Below are 17,513 nucleotides of genomic sequence, written 5' to 3'. Positions count from 1 at the left end.
CTTATTGCAAAATTTTTCTTTTTCTTGGTTGTTAAAGAGATTAATTAGAGGGGGGCTGGGAGAACATCTGATTTCAGTGCAATGTGTGATTAGTTTGCAAGAAGGTGCTAGGAGAATTCTGAAAAGAATAAAAAGGCCAACTGTTTTATCCCATGCTTAAAAACATTCTCATACCTTCATACATATTCACAGAAAGGTAAATAATGGTAGCTAAACTTACAGATATTTGTAAAGGTGCTGGCTTTGGCAGGTTACCTTGCTCAAAAAAATATGGACAGTGTGTTAGTAACCTTGTATATGATGAAAAAGGTCGAAGAGTAAGTTTCCCTTACCACATTTGATAAGTAGAGATTTGTTTTGATCAGGCAGGTATCTACTTGTCCAAGTAACAGTGTCTATAGTTACAACAGATTCCAGATGAAGATGGATATATAAAAGAAGACATTTTTTATATTACACAGCTGGTCTTGGACGAACTGGCACACTTATTGCTTGTTACATCATGAAGCATTATCGGATGACAGCTGCTGAATCTATTGCCTGGATCAGAATAAATAGACCTGGTTCTGTGATTGGACCACAACAGCATTTCCTGATGGAGTAAGTAGATTGAGTGTAAATTATTGCCAAAAATTAATCTAGATGTCTTTTTCTTCTTCTTCTTCTTCTATTGTACACTTAACAGTCTTCAGTGTTAATTTTTTGTGTTTTGGGCCTTTTTTTCCATGTTATGATAGCAAACAGGCAGAACTTTGGACAGAAGGGGATATTTTCCGTGCAAAGTTGAAACGAAACCATAAAATTGCTGTAACAAGAATTCTGTCAGGAGTAGATGATATTTCAATTAATAACACAAGAAACAGGAGAACCATCCAAAAGGACATTGAACTGGTAACCATCCAAATATTGTGCTCTTGTAAAAGTTGGAACTGTTGAGAACCTCTCAGGTTTTGGAAAAAACCTGTGGGTGCACTAAAACTTTGTTAATCAAATTTTTTTTCTGTTCACCCTTTTTGTATAAAAGGATATTGGGGGGGGAAACTAGGGATGCCAATTATGAAAAATGGAGTTTAGAACACAAATGAAGTAGGAGCATCATCATGCTTTAGTCTTTTGTAATTAGGTCAACAATAGAAAAAATGTACTCACATTCTGCAATCTAAAACACTGATTTCATTTTGGATTGTCTGTTGCTTCACTGTGTGTATTTAAAAGGAGGGGATGAAAGGGTGGGTTTTTTTACTTATTTTAGTTTCTAATTGCCACTTCTGTTATACCTTTTCATGGTGCTTTTTGAAAAAGACAGTACTGCTGTTTTAAAAAGGCAAGTGAAGGAGGGAAATGCTGCATTTAGTGAAGATCATACTGTACCTAAGCAAAGATTTTATGATATATTGCTTCCAATTCTTTAAAAGGAGACAATATTCCAATGCATGTAAGTTATGACACCACTTAATGGTTTACAGCTTCTAAAGCAGCAAACAGGAAACTGGAAGGAACAGAACTATATTTATGCAAGTGAATTTCCTTTGACTTTGTCCTGTTGAGATAATTCTAATTTTAAGTTTTAAGATAAAGTTAATTCTTATATATCAAAGTGTCTATATTTAATCGTGATTTATCCCTTTCCCCCCTCCACTTATCCAGTACAGTGATGATGATGAAACAAACTGTTTAACACAAGGGGATAAGCTTCGTGCTCTGAAAAGCAAAAGGCAATCGAAAGCGCCAACTCCATCTCCACTAGCGTAAGTCAGTTTCTAAATATATAAAATGCCAGAAACACTTTTATCCTCTTCTTCATTCATACGTCCTGTTGCCCACAAATGTTTATTATCAAATCTGCTTTTACTGCCTTAAAACAAACATGAGATTCACCATTTCTCTGAAGGCTTGGTGAATGCAGAGGAGGCAGGACAATTTGGTAAAAGAACTGCATGACTGAATTTCTAGTTTTCTGTATAGTTTTTGATGCTGGTATTCTGCACTTTACAAGCTCATATAGCACATCTGAATGCTCTACTTTTTAGTTTAATCACAAGCATTCCCTTGTCTGTCCTGTGGTAGTATAAAAATGAAAGAATATGATTCTGTGTGGTTTTGTTTGATTGGCTCAAATAAGATATGTGCTGATGTTTGAAGTAACGTTGATAAAGTCAGAGATGAAAGAAGGATTTTAACTTCCTTTCATTTTCTCTTCCTTGGAAGACAACTTTCCCTAAATCATGTCATGACTGTGATAATGTTTTGTGGATCTGGAAGGCAGAGTAGCCACTGTTTCAGCAAAAAAATCAAAGAACTGCATTTCAGTGAAACTGGTAGTCTCTTTATTTTAGTCAAGTCCTGAAACACCACCTGTAAAAGAAAGTTTGCATCTACTGTAGCTTGTAGCAACTGTAAGTATAAAATCTATCTGCCTGCTCTTAAATAAACTGCAAGAGAACGCAACACTTGGAAAACTTTGCAGGATCTCCTTTGATTGCTAGGAAAGCAATGGTGACCCCTGGCTGTCAGACTTTTGCAAATCACACATGACCAAAGTCACAGGCCACAGTTTACATGACTTTTGTAGTGTTGTCCTTCTGTAGGACATGATGCTGCTACCTTGCTGGCATTTTTATTTTCTTCTTTTTCAAGATCACCACTGTCACCAGGCTTTTAGAAAAAGTGAGAAGTATGTAGTAAAAATGTGTTGAAGGTAAAGAAATATATCTCTGGAAACCTTCACACATTGCTATGTCTGATTTCTGCTTTTGTTTTAAATTACTGTCTTCTGTTCATGCTTATCATTTACACAGACAGCCATATAAGAAACAACATACTCAGAACAAAGACTGTGCCCAGCTGATTTAAAAAATATCAAAATGCAACACCTCAGTTACCTCAAATAGCACAGTAAAAAACAACTACCTTGCAGATTAGTTTCCAAGGCACAGAAGTGCCTTAGTTGTCAAGTACTGAATTGCCACACACTTACTGTATGTTCCATATGATGAATGTAGACTGTGTGATAACCTATTCAGAGCCATTGTCCTAATACCTTCTTAACACAAGACCTATCTACTATTAAAATATTATTTGGCTCATGAAACATTCTGCAATGTCTGTTCTAATTAGTTTGTACTTGTGTAGAATTAAAATAATTGACCTGGAACTTATAGCTCATTTTTACATTGTGCATTGTCACTCAAGGAGCTTCAATTTACCTCTTTCTGTTCCCCTGAGTTATTTTTATGGTTTGCAACTTGTACTGAAATAATTCAGTGAAAAATGAATGTGCAAACTCATACATTCCTTTGTGTTACTGTTGTTTTGTTGCAAGGAATATTTAGCTGCCTTACATGAGTCAAAAGTTTTTTCTCCTACAAGAGGTGACTGTCTCTTTCCTTTGTAGTTTAGTCTGTTAAAATAATTATTCTTGTGGTGAAATTGATTACTTTTATCTAAGCAATCAAACAGAAGCTTCTAAATCTTCCAAGTAGTTTTATTTCAGAGGAAAAAAGAAGGGGGGGGGGGGCAAAATAAGAGCACCAGAAACTTGGACAGTTAGTCTTTGAAAACTAGAGGCATTATTTACTTTTGAGTCACAAAAGACTTGTATAGAGTGTTTATTGAAGTTGGTTGTATAAATTCTTTATGCGTTGATGACTGGATATTTTATGTATGTTCTAATAAGCGATTTTCTGCACCTGTGGCAAAGGATTATGAATTGGCTTTTGCTTCTTACACAGAAAGGTAATACATGCCATCATCTGGTTGTTTATATAAGGTGTTTGTTTCTGCAGACTTACCTGTCTGTGATGTAATGTTTTAATATCAGAATGTATGATTATGAAGTAGGATGTGTGAATGCGGGTTGATCAAACTGCATAAGAGATGGCAGCAAGTGGTCAGAGATGAATTGCTCCTGCACACACTTCTTTCCAAGAGTGATACAGACTGTTTGAAATAGGTGACTTTGGCGAGGGTTTCAGAAGGTTTGCTTTGATTCCAGCAGCACATGGGTACTACACTGGCAATTTATGGCTGGATGGATTGTTAGTCATAGAAAGTAAGAAATGCTTGGCAAAGTTTATAGAACAGTATCCTTTTGAAGAACTTGAAACAAGCTAAAATGCACCAATAGCTTTTGCTTTTGAATTTTTTTTCATCTCTACCTCCCCCTCCAATCCCTTTTTAGATGGCTCCTAGCTATGCTGGTGTCTACACTCTGTAGCATTGTCATCTGGTGGATTATATGTGGCTCCCTTCTGCCCAGCCTGCTATTCTGTCTAGATGGTTTAAGAACATAGTAACCATCAGGACCCCCTGAGAGAGAGCCACTGTGTAAGTGTCCCATTCCATTTCTCTACAATAGCTCACACTTTCTGTCTAGTATGTCTTAAATGCATGTTTTCATTTCATGTTTCTTACTGGCTTTGTTGCAAGAGTGAATTTCACTACTCTGGCTTTGTTATATTCTTGTGTCTATTATTTGGAAGAATTGAGTGATTTTTATGGCTGGCTTACAATATACAAAGGCAAAGAGCTCTTATAATTAGAGTAATTTTTAGTTTTGAAGTGTTTCTTCTCTGCAGATAAGCAAAACTACATAAGCAAAATTATCTGTAAGAAATAAAAAAGTACTGCTTTAAAATAAGATCCTATCCTCTGCATATTGCAGATGCAGATGTTAACTTCAGTTTTATTTCCAGAGTTCATCAACTTACAAATTAGGCTGTTTTCCCAACACATTTTCTTATTCCCATGAAATGACGAGAATTAGAATTTGTTAGAAGTGTCAGTAGGTCTTTGTTTCTACGGAGACATCAAATATTATATGCCATGTCATAAAACATTACTTCTTTTACCTTTTTGACATAAAAGAAGATGGGGCAGGTTGTAGTGTTAGGTCCAGGCTCACTTGTTTACCCAGCCATTCTGGTTTCATCATCTCTTGTTCACAATTATGTTTTCTAAATCTTTAGGAGACTACTTACATTCCTTTATTCTGTTACTTGGATTCAGCAGCCGAGAAAACAATAGCATATCAATTTCTTGAGTACAGTTTTCACTCTTTCTTCACTCCACTTTCATCAGAGTAGCTACAGTGATTTCTGTGCCTTGCTTCTACTTAAAAGGTGCAATGTTTTCATCGAATGACAGCTTACGTATTTTGGTCAACTAAAATTTCAACAACACACAGAACTGTGAGGAAGTGCAAATTAACTTTTTGCTTGTTTCTGAGCCTTCCTGGAGCTCCTCTGTCATCACCACCCTCAAAGTAGAATGATTACTTTGGGTGAATACTTGAAATCTTGGTGCTTTCAGATTAAAAAAAATGGTCAGAAAGTCTTTTACTAATTAAGAATAGGCAGTCTCTCCTGACAGGCATGAAGGTTGAGATTTTCTGTCATCTGTAATTTTGGCCTTGCAGCTTTTTGTCTGCACTTTTTAAAAAGCATGAAACTTTCTGCTGACCTGAGTGACTGGATGACTATAGAATGAGAACTGTGAGACTTTGGACAGGTTAGTTATTTGGTTAGCCTTCACTGAGGTCATCCTAATCTGTTCTTTTTAAGAAAGAAATTATAAAGAAATAAAGATCACTTCAGCTTAATTTTTTCCTTAACCTTGTTAAATAATTTACTTGAGAGGCATCATTCCAAATAACATGGGAGGTGTGTTTTTAAAGTTTTACAGTGAATGGAGCACTATTTCTTTTCTCAGTGGTCTCTGGAAGTCAGACTTCAGATTTCTGAACACATACTGAAAAGCTAAACTTAAAACACAGGTCAAAGAGGTGAAACAATCTGTGCTTTGTTTTGCTGTACTGTGCTATAAGATCAATTTCAGTCAACTATCATCCTTTCTTTCTCTTACTGTGTCTTGTGTTCTGTCTGAAAACTAGAAACATTTTTTCCTTGCTGGATGAAAAAAACTATTTGATGTTGGTAGATGTGATGCAAGCAATTTAGTTATTCCCATTTGCTGTGAATTTCCAATTACTGGTGCTGCTGCTTGATTTTCAAGATTAACTATGATACAATGTTGGTTTAAGTATAGGGAGAGAAAATACTTTGTCTTTCCTTAAAAGCTTGCCTAACTTTCTCTTCTTTCTGTAGTTAATATTCCATGTTTTAAGAGATCAAATTATCATTAAGGATCATGGATCAATCTGGGCTGGCCTGGCAGTTGCATTGGCTGGAGCCCTGTGAGCTGAAGTTATTGGTCACTTGTTGCCTATCAATGACTTGGAATACTAGTAGAGATCTCAGGTCTATTTTCTTAAAAATAATGAGGTGATGAAGGAGAAAGCAGTATTGCATTTGACAGACCTTGTAAGACAGGTTACCCAGATTGGTTGGCAAGACTAAAATACCATTTGCAGATGGAGAAGACATGCACCTGAGTAACTTCTTTTTTCTTCATCCCTGTTTAGGATTCTGCAATCACATATGTTAAAAAACCTTATTGTGGATTGATTTCTGTCCAATGTGTATTACAGTGCTTGCAATTCAAGTTTTGTGGATTTTGTCTCGGGTTGTGGAGTTTGGGTTTTTATGTCCTGGTGGTGTGCCTATGTTCCACCTTTGCACTGAGTTAAATGTGGAATAAAAGTTGTGAGTTAACTTTAAAAGTTGCAGCTCCTTACCAAGCACTATTCCATTTAAACAGGTCTTTTTTTGTTTCAAGACCAAGGTATTAGCTTGAATAAGAAAGCAGTGTATAAGATAGTCTGCTATTTGTGGCGTGTATTTAGGATCAGAGCTACCAAGGGATGTTTCCATTGCAGATGAATTGGAGATTAAAAATTCTTAGAATGTAAATGTATGTTTAATAGTGTGACTATTATAACATCCTATAGCCTGCAGGGGTTTGGGGTTTTTTTGATTCAGTTTTTTTTTTGTTTGGTTTGTTTTTGGGTGGGTTTTTTTTGTTGTTGTTGTTTTGTTTTTGTTTTTTTTTTTTTGTTGTTGTTTTTGTTTTTTTTTTTTTTGTGGGAGTTTGTTGTTGGTGGTGGTTGGTTGGTTTTTTTTCATTTTTTATCATATCCCCTTAGGTTAGAAAACCTTTGTGTGCATCAGATGGGTTGGCTAGTGTTTTTGGAAGTTGCATGACATGCTATTTTATGTGAACAGTTTTAAAGCAGTAAGGTAGGTGTCCTGAGATCTTACCCTTCTCTAAAATAGTTTGGGATATTTTTTTCATGTTGACATTTTGGCAGGATTTCCTCTACCATAATCTCACATCCATTATAAAACCTATCTATTGAACCTGCTGTCAAGTGAGGCTGTTAGTCTAATTGTGCTAAAGCAAAATTCCATGCATTAGTTTCTTCTCTCACCTTTAACATATATGCAGTAGCATTGTAATGAAAGCTGTGATAGCACTGTTGCTGCTCCTCAGCTGACAGCTGTGAGGCTCAAAGACAGTGCTGGGTGTTTAATTGCAACAACCTGTCAGACAGTGGTGTAAATAGAACCTTGTCTCTTTTCCTTGAGTTGCTATCAGTCTTGGAAGTCTAGAATTCTAGTCTGATTTTAAAATGTCTGTGTGATAATTTAGCAAATGTTTTGTTCACAGCGATTTCAATTATTCTTTACTATAGAGCAGCCCAGTGAAGTTGTGTATATCTGAGATGTAAAAATGGCATAACAACTGAAGAACAGATGACGTTAAAGATCTACCCTGCTCACAGCTGGCTCTGAGCTGATCCCATAAGGCATCTTATCTCCCTTTGGCAAATGCAGCAAACTTACAAGGACATTTTTGTGGTCGTTATGGTTTCCTAGTGGCTATTTTTCTTATAAGTCACATTTCCATTTAGAGCTTCTTTTATTTTCTTTCTTTGTTTTGAACAGATAAGATGAAATTTTCTGGGAAGTAAGGGCTACCTTATGATATGTTGAAAAGATGAGTATTTAAATGTTTGTGCAAAATGCTATCTTGAGAATTCATAATGCTTCACAGAAACACAAAATGGATAAAAGTTGAAATAGACCACAGTGGTCCAACCTCCCTGCTCCCTGATGATGCAGAGTCATCCCAGAGCACATGACACAGGATTGCATCCAAATGGTTCTTGAATCTCCAGTGAGGGAGACTTGACAACCTCTCTGGACAATCTGTTCTAGTGCTCAGTCACCTGCACAGTAAAGAAGTTTGGGTGTTAGATTCAGAAGTTCAGGAGTTCTTCACATACAGGTGGAACTTCCTGTGCATCAGTTTGTGGCCAATGCCTCCTATTGCTCAGCACCACCAAGCAGAGCCTGGCTCTTGACACCCTGCCTTCAGATACTGACAGATATTGATGAAGTCCCCTCTGTCATCTCTTCTGGAGGCTGAACAGACCCAGCTCCCTCAGCCTTTCCTCATAAAGAGACGTCTAGTCTCTTCATCATATCCTTCCACTGGACTCTCTCCAGGACCTCCATGCCTCTCTTGTGCTGAGGAGCCCAGAACTGGACACAGCACTCCAGATGTGCCTCACCAGAGTTGAGTAAAGGGGCAGGATCACCTCTTCTGACCTGCTGGCGGTGCTCTTCCTGATGGTCCCCAGAACACTAGTGGCCTCCTTGGTGACAAGGGTACACTGCTGGCTCATATTTCAGTTCATGTTAGATACGTATATGGGTTTAAGCCAGGTACATTGACCAGTTTTCTGAATTTCTGGCATCTAGAAAAAAATGGGTGTTTATGAGAGAAAGATTACAAAAATTTCATTCCAATAACATTTGCTTTATTTTATATGTATATTGCATGCATTTTATGCAGAGAGACACCAAATGTGTATGTATTTAAGGAGAAAACATGATTTTTCCATATTTCTGGCTGCATGAGCACTAGTAAACCAGTATGTGCCATGATTTGTTCACGTTTATATTTCAGTGACTGAATGTTACAAGGTTCAGCATAACTTCATGCTTTTCTGTTCATTCCTAGAAGTTTCTGTCAGCACAGATGAATGGTATAATGCAAGTCTTATTTCACCACTGCTGTAATTTTTAGTGCTTGGTTGAAAGTGTGGTAGACTGAATTTATTCATTCTGTATGACAACTGTGGCACTGAAAAAAGAATTTCAATATTAGAACTTGTTAAAACTGTTTTATGATCACAGTAGAAACTATAACATAAACTGTCAGGTTTTAAATGTTTTCACCTTGGGCATGCAAGGAAAACATTTTCATTAGAAGAATTTGTTCTGTCTAAAGAAGTATGAGGTTGAAGGTATCTGGAGGTGGGTTTTTCTGCCTCCTGTAAAAGCAACTCCTTCAACTTTGAATGTCCTGTATTTGGACTGCATTTGGATTGCATTTTGGTAGTACTTGTCATTGAAACCTTGTATCTTACCTGAGCAACTAGCTGTTTTATTTGAACATTTGCAAATCAAGTAATATTTTGCAAGGCTGAACTATTAAGAGATATTATTTCAAGTAGAAGTTTAAAATACTTGAAATTTGTGGTTATGTAGACATTCGTTGGCTAATCAAGAAGTGTATAGTAAAAATAATGTTGCTGATCAGTTTTACTGTATAAAGAATATATTTTAGATGAAATTGTTATCTCAAATACATATCCTAATTCTGAAACCCATATAAAACAATGAAAACATTGGAGTGTTTTTCCATTTCTGTTTTTGGTGAGTATGTTACATGAGTATAGAAATGTATCTTTTCTCCCCACATATTCCTGTTCACTTTTGCTCCAAAAGTTAGCATTCAGTATTCATATATAGGATTCTGTGAAAGTAATTTCTCCAGAGTATTAACCAACCAGACTGTAACTTGCACTATTTAATGAAGGTTTTGATTTCCAGTCTCATGTAATCCGCTCATACAACTGGACTCAGTGAAGCCAGAGTCTAATATTAGCAGGAGAATAAAGAGTAATAGCTAAATTACTCTTAGGTCAGAATCTCTAAGATGGTGCATACTTTCACAGCTAGAACCTTACACAGATGGAATAGAAAGTAGATATAAAGCTGATACTCGTTAGCTCTATTGTAACTGTAACACCCTCTTTTCAGTGTTTTTAGGAACTTTCCAATTATATAATCTTTCTTTTTTCCTACTCTTTACAGAGTAACTCTGCAGTCCAGTGTTCAGAAAAATAAAACCTCTGAAACTAGCATTTCTGACAGTACAGACATTACTAAAAGAACTACCAGGTCTGCTGCAAGAAAAAACAGTTTAAAAAGGTGAGAGTTACCCTCTTTACAGATCCTGTAACCGTTTTCTAGGCAAATACTTTGAGTTGTATCCCGTTGTATCCACGTTTGGCAGGAGCTTTGCCATAGTTCAGCTCCTTCTCCTAGCAATGGAAAGTGAGAAACAATTAAATTGTTTGTGTCATGTACTGAGAACAGCTGGAACCTTACATCTTAAGTAATTTATTTATGTTCCTCAGTCTTCCAAGTTGGAGAATTTAAAATAGTAATTCTTAATGTGAGTGATAATTACTGAAGACAAGGGATTTTGGTAACATGAAAACCCCTTTGACTGGAATAAGAGATGGAAAAATTCCTCACAGCATTAAGTCATATACTAGTCAGTGCATGAATTCAAACCTAGGAAGAATTCAATAGACAACTGAAATGCAGTGGTTGTGGAAAGGTGAAGTGTATAAAATGCATGTGTATACTGGTATGAGATTTTTTTTTAGTGAGAGCACAGCTGATAATCTGAACTAAACCTGTTTGGTAAAGCTTAATGAAATTCTAAATTCTAATGGATTTATGGAAGACTGAAAGTGCCTTTTGCCCCAGAAGCATATGGCTAGACTACTGCTATTTATCTTTGTGTATGCCTGTGATCACACCCCTCAGTGGCAACTCTCCAGGTCATTATAAAAGATGAGCCTGGGAGCATAGTTTAAAACAATATCCAAACAACCTCCATTGCTTACAATTTATTGGAATTTGTCTTAAACTCTTAGTGAAAAACGGGTCTGTCAGGTGCTGAAGAGATATTGACTGGCAAGAGTAAAAGATGGCACATAACCACTTCCTATGTTATGTGGCTGGATTTATAAATATCTCTGAAAAGTTGTTTTGCAGCTTTTTCCTCACAGAGTTATTCTTTCTCTTTCTTCGTCCTCTTACCTTGAAGGTAATGAAGTTATGAAAAATTTGCTCTGTTAGTCAGTGGAAATAGTCAGTAGAGTTCAGTAAATTCTATTCAGAGACATTTTAGTTGTGACTTTCTTTTGATTTATTGAACAACATATTAAAAAATAAGACCTTTTTCATGAAACAGGTATTTTACTAAAAATCAGTGGTATTTTTCCAGGTTTTCTTTTTGATTGGTTGGGGTTTTTCTCCATTTTGTCTAATTTTGACTATGTCAGTTTTGGTCCAAATAGAATTGATGGGATTCTGCCTGCTGTTTTTATTCTTCATGCCTCTCCCAGTTTTAAACCAACCTGCTTGCAACATTTTGTATCTACATTCATGCACGTGTGTAATCTGAAGAGAGATTTTCATTTCCTGGAAAGCACTTCTCCAAGCTGACCTTTGTATTGTGTGAGACGTGATACCTATCCTTAGGAGAAAACAGCATCCCTAAAATAGTGTTCACAGAACATTTCATTAATTTCTTAAGAAATTCTTTAGGTGTATTGCTAGATGTATGACTCTGAAGGACCAGATCAATCTCAAACTTCATAAATGACTTCTTTCATATTTTAATGGACTTCCTAAAACTACCCCAAACACTTCACCATGTACTGTGTCTTTTCTTCTGACTTTGGAGGTCTAAGAAGTTAATTTACTTTCGTATTTCTATCCAATAATCAAATTTGTCCCTATTCTGTCACAGTTATGGACGTCTTAATTGTTTTATAATCTGAGAGGGCCAGCTGGGTGCTGGTCCCTCTGAAGGGTGTTGTGGTATGACCATATCATTTAATGGTCATAGAATGCAGTACCTAGTTGTTAGTCTTGTAGGTGTCCTTTTATTTTCCTGTAACATTTGAAAAAAGCATCAGTCTTTTTTTTAGGTATGCCTTTTCTTTTCATTTAACTTTAATTTCTTGAAGTATGAGCAGTTTGCATTACCTCACAGTACTCAGATTCATTAAACTTTATCCAGATCAAGTGAATCGCAGGTAGAGAATAATTATTTCTACATTATTGACATCCTGCCCTAACCAGCATCTGTCTTTGTCAAGACTTTGTTTATTTCACTGAACTTCACTGGCATTACTGTATATCCTTATTCTTTCATTTTCTTTCTGATACATTCCAGTGGAAACATCTTGCACCATTTTTACATCAAGCTCATTTACTGCTTTATGTCACTTTAGTCAATTCATTTTGTCAAAGATTTGTCAAATTTATTTTTGTCTTTTTGTCAATTTGTGACCTATCCTAATGCAGTATAATCTGCATAGCTAGGGAATTAATTTGTCATTTCATCCTTCAGACTGTTAGAGAAACTACCATGGATTGTCTCCAGAATGATTTTTCAGCAAAAACAGCTATTTACATCTAAAACACTATTCTGGCTTTTTAAAGAGAACATAGGGAATTTCAGTCCTAACTGCAACACTCACTGCTTTTCCTTTGTGGAACATCTTTAGATGTCAGCTGCCATCTATGAAAGAAAGTACTGATGGACATAACACACATCTTGTGATTGAAATAATACTGGTTTTTGAACTGCAGGAAGTCACATTTCTAGCCCATAACCCGGTATTTCTTTGTGGGTGCCCTTCTTTCTCCAGTTAAGACATCTTCCGTGTAAATTTGCCAGTTACTGAGAAGTTCATGTCTGTATTTTAACAAGGTGCATACTTCACATCCAAACCAACTGAGTCATAAGACACAAGTTAAATGGTCTTTTCCATGTCACCACACGGAACAGAATTAAAATTCAGTTGTAGTAAGTAGTTGATTAGAAATTAAATCCTAAGTAGTAAAGGCATTTTGATGTGTAAAGGTGCTTAAGGGAATGCAGGTAAAGTTATTACAAAAAATTATAATGAGGAATATCGGGAAAAGGTATGAAAACTGTATAGAGGAATATCACAAAAGCTGACAAAGAGGAACACGCTTTAAAAATCTCATATGCCTTTGCTTTGCCAGGTATTACAAAGCAGTCTTCTACGCCCTTGTTAAAATACTGCAAACTGAAAACTACCTGCAGCATTTCAGAACTTTGCTATATGGAATCTAAACCTAGCTTTAAAAAAATATAAATGTTTCTGTCCTGTTCTTCCTACTTTTCCTGCGGTCTGATACTTCAGAGTGAGAAAAAGAAACTGAATGCTTTACACAAGTGTGCTTAATTAAATTATGGTACTTTGAATCCCCTTTTGCATTTCTGTATGGAACAGAATTTTCTTCATATTGTCTGTGATCAGACCAGTCTGTGCATTCTTGACAATCAGTATTGCTGTGTTACTAAATGCAGTGATTTTAGTTTTCGTTTCTTTCTTTGAAGTACCATTTGCTCACTTTTCCTTGCCAGAAATGCTTGCTTGAGATACATACTGGGTAATGTTTAACTTTTTCCCTCAAATATGTTTTATTTCAACAGCCAATCCGTCACAAAGACTAGAACAGTATTGCGCTGAATTTCGAATAAGCCACCAGTGTTGAAGAGGATATTCAGGAGTGAAGGGGATACAGAGGGGACTTGATACAATTCAAGGAAGATCACTTTGGCTCTATTTTTCAGTAAAAAATGAAACAGAACAATCTCTTTTTTACTTGTAGAATAAAATGAACTGTCAACATGTTTGGTAGACTTTTTTTCTACCATGCTAACACTTTCTCAAAACCAACATAATCTACATACATTCAGACTCAGGTGTAAATATTTAAGCTCTCTATTATAAAGAGGGCTTGCTAGTATGTATGATGCATGTGTACAAATTGTGATGGCAATCACTTAGCTGCTGATCACCAGATGGTGGGAGCTTTTAAGTATATAAATCTGTGTTGTGCATTCAGACTGGGCTGAAGTCTTCACTTGAGTCTGAGAATCAACTACAAAAGCTTTTATTTCTAAAAGTATTGGTAATCTCCTGTGTTGATTGGCTGTTCTTTCTTACTTTATATGAAGTTTTTTATGAAGCTGCAGTATTGAGTACACAGTGTAACTATTGTCCACCAAAGAGTGCTTTACTGTCAAAGGTCAGGTGGTGTATTTAGGAAAAACTAATTGTAAGTGATTAACTAACTTGTTTTTAGTAGTGACAGCTTTTTAGTTGTTCACAACCAACTCTTTTAACTAGTTATAACTGCTTTAAATGTGATATGATTTTAAAGGGGAGGAAAAACACTACCATTTTAAAGCAGTGCTGTCATATTGAAATGTCATTACTGAATGTTTCATCACTGAAACTTTACTGTTTCTTTTCCTATCAAGCCCTTTATGTGAAACTTTAAAGTACCATATATGAAAGGTAAGAATTCCCCCCTAGATTTCATTGGTACGCTTGATAACACAGACAGTGCTTTGCGACACTTAATAAGTGCAGCACACAAAAAAAGGGTGCCATACAACTGAGGTAGTGGAATTCAGGGGCAGGTAAAAATTTTGACAACTAACACTTTAGAACTACAATTCACCTGTGGCAAAAAGCCTTGTGTTTGAGACTGAAATTTTCATCCCCTACAAGACTACTGTGTTTTTTTCCTACTACTTTCAACATTATGACATTTCAAAGCTGATGTACTCTTGTCCACCAGCTAGCTGATGGTTATAGCTGCATATCCCTCAGATGAGGGCTGTTACCACATATAAATCAGTTATCTGTTGATTTAATGACTCTTACAGTACAAAGTGGAAGAAATTGAGAAATCTGCAATGTTAGTAATGGAGTAACTGAAGTTTTTAAGAGATGCAGATTACCTCTGTGAGAGGGGGAAATTTCAATGAATGTAAATGTTTAGTGACTAGTTTCAATCTACATCCTTTTGAATGGAAACTAAGCTTGCTGTTAGGCTGGTGATTTTTGAATGCCAATACGAATATCACATGTATATAAAACAGTGGTTTTAAAACATTTTCTAGCAAAAGAATCATGAATTGGAAAGGAAACAGGATGTGAAGTGTAAGCAAGCTTACAGATAACATCCATGTGCTTAGTCAAAATCTGCAAATATGAATACAAATTAAAAAGTTTTAATGTAAAATAAAGGACCACTGAAGGCTCAGACTGAAAATATTTCGTTTTCTTCTTAAAATTCCCTTTTCACTTCCTTTTCTTCTAGATAAAAAGCATCTAAAAGAGAGGGACTGATCTCATCCTGACAATGCAATTAAAATTTCTTGCGCTTTGAATGGGGTTGCTTTGTTTGTTTTGGCAGAGGTTATTTGGTTTTTCTGGGGTTGTTTCAGTTTAGGGGGTTTTGGGTTTGGTTTGTTTGGTTAGGGTTTCTTAGTGGGGGTTGTGTGGTTTGGGTTGTTTTTTTTTTGGTTGGGGGGTTTTTTTAGTAAGCCATTTTGTGCAAAACTTATGTACAGGTAACCACAATAGTAGGTCTGTTGTGCAAATATGAGCCTATGCTTATTTTTGAACAAAATTCTCATCTTGGAAGGAAAAAGGAATGCAAATAATGAAGTGAGAATGAAGTGAGAATAAAAATTTAGTAATATTTACTGTTTTTGGCTGTGCCCTTCTCTCAGCTGAGCTGCTTCTTTAGCATCTTTTTTTCAACCTAAAAATAATTGGTCTCTTTCTTACCCCTTCCAAATTCCAAGTCAGAATTTGCCTTATTCAAAGTAACCAGCAGAGTTACTAGCACTTACAGGTTCATCAGAAGTAAATTTGCAAGTGCACGACAATAGCAACTCTAGCTAAACCAAAACAGCATGTTTAATATCAATGTTTTTCAGGCTATTCCATCCACCACCCACTATCTTCGTGAAAAACACATAAATGTCAAAGGGATTTCACATGTGAACTTTCCAAACAGCCTTATATGGAAAATTAACTCATTACCTCATTGTGCCACATTTAATTTTACTGCTTAGTTTGCTATGATTTTTTATTACTTTGTCTAACATTTTTAATATACCATTTTAGGTGTTTTAGGTACAAGAATGAAGAGTGGGCACATGGCTGAGGAAGTGCTTGGTTTCTAAATTTTTTCTGAATAGTGAAGTATTATGTGCCAAAATGGAATGTGTTATGGCAGCTGCATCACCTTTGTATATCTGCACAACAGAGCAGCTGAATGAAGTTACTTCTGCTGTCATCAGTTAGGAGATTCTTCTTAGAAATTCTTTCCTCTTCCAAATATGTGACAGATGGATTCTTCCTCAATTTCTTAACTCAGAAGATACTACATGTTCAAAAGTTGTAATATATTGGGTAAAATTGCTGGTTTCCATTACAGCACAAAAAAACCTCAGACACTAACCTAGACCTTGTCTTTTTGCCCTAGTATGACAGTAGAGGAAGCACTACTGATTTTAAACAGTAAGAGATTGTAAAAAAAACCAAAACAAAACCTAAATGTGATGTTCACCACTTTGTTGCACTCCATTTTTTATATTAATCATTTGCAGACAGTCATGTAAACTCATATACAGGCTATCAAGGTCTAAAATTTCTCGACTAATCAGTACTGTTCATCCTGATTACTTTTAAACTGTATATTTCTAATCATATTTTTTTAACTTGGATTGACAGAACGAAAGTTTATTTTGCTGAAGGTATTTTTAAGATAAAGCTTCATATTATCTTGTAATATTAATTAGTTCAATATGCTTTTGTGTGTCATTTGAAAGTACCGCAAATTGCATTTGATTTTATACAAAATACTGAATAGTGAGAAGTGTAAACGTGAACTGTGTAAAATTAAAAATAATCAGAAGGGTTTTTTTCTGTTTTATTTCTCATATGATCACAAAGCCATCATAGCTGTACCAGACTGACTCACATGTGCACTGGAAAAACACAACACACTCAGCTGCCTGAAAATCTTTAATTAAAGCACAGATTTTTAAAACACATAGTTCTAAAATTTCAAAAATAGAGATTTTTCTGGCTCTACATTTCCAGGAACTCACATTGGAAAACAGTACCTACATTTGAATTGTTGGGACAGTTACACAGTGAAAAAAGGACAGTAAGACAGATCAATGGGATTTTAGTTATTTCTCCTTCCTCTATGATTATATAGTATCAATTTTTAGAAACAGGCATTATCTTAAATACTCTATACTTCCCACAACAGTGAAGACTTCCAAAAATAATTAAATTTTTAGGAACACTGATTTTTGCAAAAGCATGGCTGATGGCCTAGCTTAGTCTTTTGAAAAAACATCCAACAGCAAAACATAGTGACCAACTGAAATGCTTCTTCTGACCCTTACCTACATTGGAAAATGCAGCATTTGTACACACCAACCACAGCCTATTTGACAAGCAAGCAAACTTCTGCTTGCCTCAAAGATAGAGTTTTATGGTTGAAAAATCTGTGCTCTTTTGTTGTGAGGTGATACCTTCCAAACTTACATTAATTTTAAGCACATTTTCCTCACAAGCAAGCTGCCTGAAGAACTGAATGGTGGAG

The 17,513-nt window shown here is 35.8% G+C and overlaps 1 protein-coding gene across 9 annotated transcripts in view; it reads left to right on the top strand.

Moving 5' to 3' along the window:
* CDC14B (cell division cycle 14B) overlaps positions 1-16,814 on the top strand; it is a 45,205-nt gene extending 28,391 nt beyond the window's left edge. For 3 of the 9 annotated variants that reach the window (XM_041399457.1, XM_041399458.1, XM_041399459.1), the window contains 5 exons: positions 462-600; positions 738-891; positions 1,648-1,748; positions 10,065-10,181; positions 13,522-13,722. In XM_041399457.1, coding sequence (XP_041255391.1) covers positions 462-600; positions 738-891; positions 1,648-1,748; positions 10,065-10,181; positions 13,522-13,558 — 548 coding nt within the window. In that variant the 3' untranslated portion in view covers positions 13,559-13,722. The other 6 variants (XM_041399450.1, XM_041399454.1, XM_041399456.1 and 3 more) reach the window with 6 other exon arrangements.
* Positions 16,815-17,513: the final 699 nt, after the last annotated feature.

This window comes from Onychostruthus taczanowskii, unplaced genomic scaffold, assembly GCF_017590055.1.
Source record: "Onychostruthus taczanowskii isolate IOZ18803 unplaced genomic scaffold, ASM1759005v1 scaffold160, whole genome shotgun sequence".
NCBI classification, from domain to species: Eukaryota; Metazoa; Chordata; class Aves; order Passeriformes; family Passeridae; genus Onychostruthus; species Onychostruthus taczanowskii.
Note: the sequence above shows the minus strand (reverse complement) of the source record. Positions and strands in the feature narration are given on the sequence as shown.